The 4,237-nt window shown below is 39.5% G+C and overlaps 1 protein-coding gene across 1 annotated transcript; it reads left to right on the forward strand.

Moving 5' to 3' along the window:
* Positions 1–44: 44 nt before the first annotated feature.
* On the forward strand, positions 45–2,725 carry LOC113099560 (uncharacterized). The gene is made up of 6 exons (XM_026264423.1): positions 45–52; positions 381–488; positions 605–665; positions 1,144–1,336; positions 1,510–1,823; positions 2,525–2,725. The coding sequence occupies exons 2-6, from the start codon at positions 439–441 to the stop codon at positions 2,723–2,725; spliced, it is 819 nt and encodes a 272-aa protein (XP_026120208.1). The 5' UTR covers positions 45–52; positions 381–438.
* The last annotated feature ends 1,512 nt before the right edge of the window (positions 2,726–4,237 follow it).

The raw sequence follows: 4,237 nt of genomic DNA on the forward strand, positions 1-4,237 counted from the left end.
GCGATGGATGTTTCAGATCTCTGCAGAGAGGAAGACTTTCTGTTGAGTCCAGGTGAGATATTATGAGTCTCATATTTACTGTAGCTGTGGTGTGTTATGGATATTGTCACCAGCTGTCTCTGTTGCTGCTGGATGTGTCTGTGTCTTTATCTATATGTGTGTATTGGTCCATTTTATTCTGTAATATATGAATGAAAAGAGCACATGGGACAGATTCCTTTTATTCATAGAAAAATAATAATTTAATATTTTAACTCTCAAGTAACAACAGACTCCTCAAGTGAAAGATGAACATTAAAGGGAGATTGAAACAGTGAATGTGTTTCTGTCAGAGCAGAGTGAGATTTACAGAAACAGTTTGTATTTCTGTTATATTTCAGTCTGTGTCAGAATGAATCTCCTGAACCCAGCTGTGTGTCCATCAAGAGTGACGCGTCAATGGGTCGAATAATTGAGTTCAGCTCGGGAGACACATCTGCTGATCTGAGGTGTTGTTTAGTTTACAGTATCAGAAATATATATGATATTAATTATATTCTTTAATTTACTGATGTGTATGCATTACTACATTTTACAAAAATATTCAATATTTGTTTAACTACAGTCAAAAACATAAAGGACCGCAATCACATACAGCAAAGAAGAACTTAGACTCCATTTTTAAGGTTGGTGTGTGTGTGTGTGTGTGTGTGTGTGTGTGTGTGTGTGTGTGTGTGTGTGTGTGTGTGTGTATCCATCCAAGACAATAATCCTCTGGTAAAAAGTGTTAAGAAATGGAGAAATCTGTGAAATCCTCTCTGTAATTCATATTTACTTTCCTACACACACGTAAGATAAGTTGTAGGCCACTATAAAGCAGATCAATGTCCACTAAAGTAGAGAAGATGAATCCATATGTAACCTGACTGCTGCACAAAGATGAACATCAATCTAACAAACAGCCAATCCAGTCAAACTCTCTCTTTTAACCTCAGTATCTGTAGACGCTGATGTTTGAGCATACAGTGAAGTTATTAGCAGGTCTGATATAATTCAGTGATGTTTATTAATATTCATGCTTTAACTCTTGTGTATTGATCCTTTGGTTCACCTTCTCTGTGACTGAATGCAGGTTTATTGTTTGAATATTTACTATGATTTCAGGAGCTTGAGCACAAAATCATCTCTGAGTTAAAAAGCTTTAAGAGACTACTGAGTCCAGATTACCCAGAATGCTCTGAAAGAGACCGTTATGATGATGAGGGTCATAACAGAGTCAGAGAGGGTCTTCTGAAGATCACACTGCTCCTCCTGAGGAAGATGAACCAGACAGACCTCGCTGACACACTACAGACCAGTAAGAGCTCTGGATCAGCAGATTATAGCCTGTGTTTTTATTATCACCTTCTGTCTTCAGTCACTAATGTTCCTGAATGTCACGACAACAATCTAATATCGAACAGATCAAACCTAACAATAATTTCTAATATATTGCTCTGTCAATAACAACAATTATTTTCCTTTGCTCAGAACTGATGTCTGTGTATCAACAAAAACTGAGATCCAGACTACAGGATAAATATCAGAGACTCAGTGAAGGACTGTCCAATCATGGAGACTCAACACGTCTGAATGAGATCTACACAGAGCTCTACATCACAGAGGGAGGCAGTGGAGAGGTCAATAATGAACATGAGGTGAGACAGATTGAGACAGTGTCCAGGAGACCAGAGACACAGGGAGACACCAATTCAACTGCAATGACATATTTTAAACCCTCACCTGGACAAGACAAACCCATCAGAACTGTGCTGACTAAAGGAGTCGCTGGAATTGGAAAAACAGTCTCTGTGCAGAAGTTCATTCTGGACTGGACTGAAGGAAAAGCCAATCAGGACGTTCATTTCATATTTCCACTTCCTTTCAGGGAGCTGAACTTGATACAGAAACATCTCAGTCTTGTGGGATCTTCTAAACCACCTTCACACAGAAACCAAAGAATTAAAGTCAGCAGATTATGAGGACTACAAAGTCATGTTCATATTTGATGGTCTGGATGAGTGTCGACTGCGTCTAGATTTCCAAAACAAGTCGGAGCTTGTCTGATGTGACAGAATCAGCTTCAGTGGATGTGCTGCTGACCAACCTCATCAAGGGGAACCTACTTCCTTCTGCTCTCCTCTGGATCACCTCTCGACCAGCAGCAGCCAATCAGATCCCTCCTGAGTGTGTCCACCAGCTCACAGAGGTACGAGGATTCAACGACCCTCAGAAGGAGGAATATTTCAGGAAGAGAATAAATGATCCGAGTCTGGCTGATAGAATCGTCACACACATCCGTCATCAAGAAGTCTGTTCATCATGTGTCATATCCCAAGTCTTCTGCTGGATTTCAGCCGCTGTTCTGGAGAGGATGATGGGTAAAGCAGAGAGTGCAGAGATCCCCAAGACTCTCACACAGATGTTCACACACTTCCTGATTCTTTCAGACCAAAACTGAAGACACCAGAAGTATGATGGGAAATATGAAATCGATCCTGATCAGGCTAGAAAGACTATTCTGTCTCTAGGAAAACTGGCTTTTGAACAGCTGGAAAAAGGGAACCTGATCTTCTACGAGGAGGACCTGAAAGAGAGCGGCATTGATGTCAGAGAAGTGTCCGTGTACTCAGGAGTTTGTACCCAGATCTTCAGAGAGGAGTCTGGACTGCAGCTGGGGAAGAGGTGTTCAGCTTTGTTCATCTGAGTATTCAGGAGTTTCTTGCTGCTTTATTCAAGCTGCTGTCCTCTTTCTGAACAAAACACAGGACTGAAGAATGAGTTCAGGTCATTAATGATCAGTTTACTGAAGAGAGAAGTGGACAAGGCCTTACAGAGTGAGAACGGACACTGGGATCTTTTCCTCCGGTTCCTTCTCGGTCTCTCTCTAGAGTCTAATCAGACTCTCTTACAAGGCGTCCTGAGAAAGACAGTAAGCAGCTCTGATATCAATCAGGAAACAGCTGCATACATCAAACAGAAGATCAGGGAGAATCCCTCTCCAAGAGAAATCCATCAATCTGTTCCACTGTCTGAATGAACTGAATGATCGTTCACTAGAGCAGGAAGTACAAACATACCTGAGTGGAACAGATAATTACCGTCGTCTCGATGGAGTCTCTCTGTCTGCTGCTTCAGTGGTCGGCTCTGGTGTTTGTGCTGTTGAAACTCAGAAGAAGATCTGGATGAGTTTAATCTGTGGAAATATGATCGATCAGAAGAATGTCTTCTGAGGGCTGCTGCCAGTGATCAAAGCATCTAGGAAAGATTGAGTGAGTATTTTACAGTGTCTTTGTTTTATTGACTTTATTTTATACAGAAGGTCTGTGTTTCTCTTCACTGTTCCTGTATATTTTGAGCTCTTTCTTATTTGACACACTCAGCAACATCACAGATGGCTCTACTAATGATCTGATGAGTTGAATCAAGTGTGTTTGATAAGAGAGATTCATCCAAACTCTGCAAAGTTGAGGTGTCTTCAGGAACAGGGTTGTGTCTCTGATTTTACAAATATTGGATTGAGATCATCATCAATCACTTAAAAGTTGCATTCAGGTTTGTTGGAATAAGTGAAAATAACTCAATTTCAATCTAATAATTCATGAAGTAGCCAGCTATGAGGTCACTGAGGTCCGGACCTGGGTAAATTTTTCATGTTCGAAAATTACATTTGTTCTCTGATTGACTAATTTGCAGCTAAACTCCTCATATGAATGTCTGCATGTATAATTCATGATGTTTAGCGGCCGTTGTGATCACTGCGAGACTCTTCTGAAGTGAACGATGTCTTCAGAGATTTGTGAGTGAGCGAGATCCAGCTATTATAAGCGTTTTTGACTTGTTTTTGCACTAAATGTAACACTTTAGAAAGTTAATAAAGTAGGAAGTTGCGGTTTAGGGTCAGCGATAACTTCATTTTATCTAATTTCCAAAATATTTGAAATAATTTCGGTTTATTTTATTTATTGATATGTTTTTGTTTATTTTAATAGCAACATCTGGCAACATTGCATCGCCGGCATAATCTGGCAGTTTTCAAAAAAAAGCAGCAGCTTTATCTATAGATAAAAGTGCAAATATCTATAGATTCTATTCATACAATGTTAAAAAGGCAGGATTTTCTGCTATTTATATTACTTAATGCAAATAGAGGCAATTATCTGCACCTCAGTATTGTAGTGTATTATAAAATAGTATGCAATAATAACTTATATTATTA

This window comes from Carassius auratus, unplaced genomic scaffold (assembly GCF_003368295.1).
Source record: "Carassius auratus strain Wakin unplaced genomic scaffold, ASM336829v1 scaf_tig00216963, whole genome shotgun sequence".
Classification (NCBI taxonomy): Eukaryota; Metazoa; Chordata; class Actinopteri; order Cypriniformes; family Cyprinidae; genus Carassius; species Carassius auratus.

What these genes read in the sequence shown, in the direction of transcription:
- LOC113099560 (XM_026264423.1), top strand. Translation starts at nt 439, where the DNA reads ATGGGTCGAATAATTGAGTTCAGCTCGGGAGACACATCTGCTGATCTG. An exon ending in ACTTAGACTCCATTTTTAAG is followed by an intron (nt 666 to 1,143) that starts GTTGGTGTGTGT and finishes CTATGATTTCAG; the next exon opens with GAGCTTGAGCACAAAATCAT. An exon ending in TCGCTGGAATTGGAAAAACA is followed by an intron (nt 1,824 to 2,524) that starts GTCTCTGTGCAG and finishes GATCCTGATCAG; the next exon opens with GCTAGAAAGACTATTCTGTC.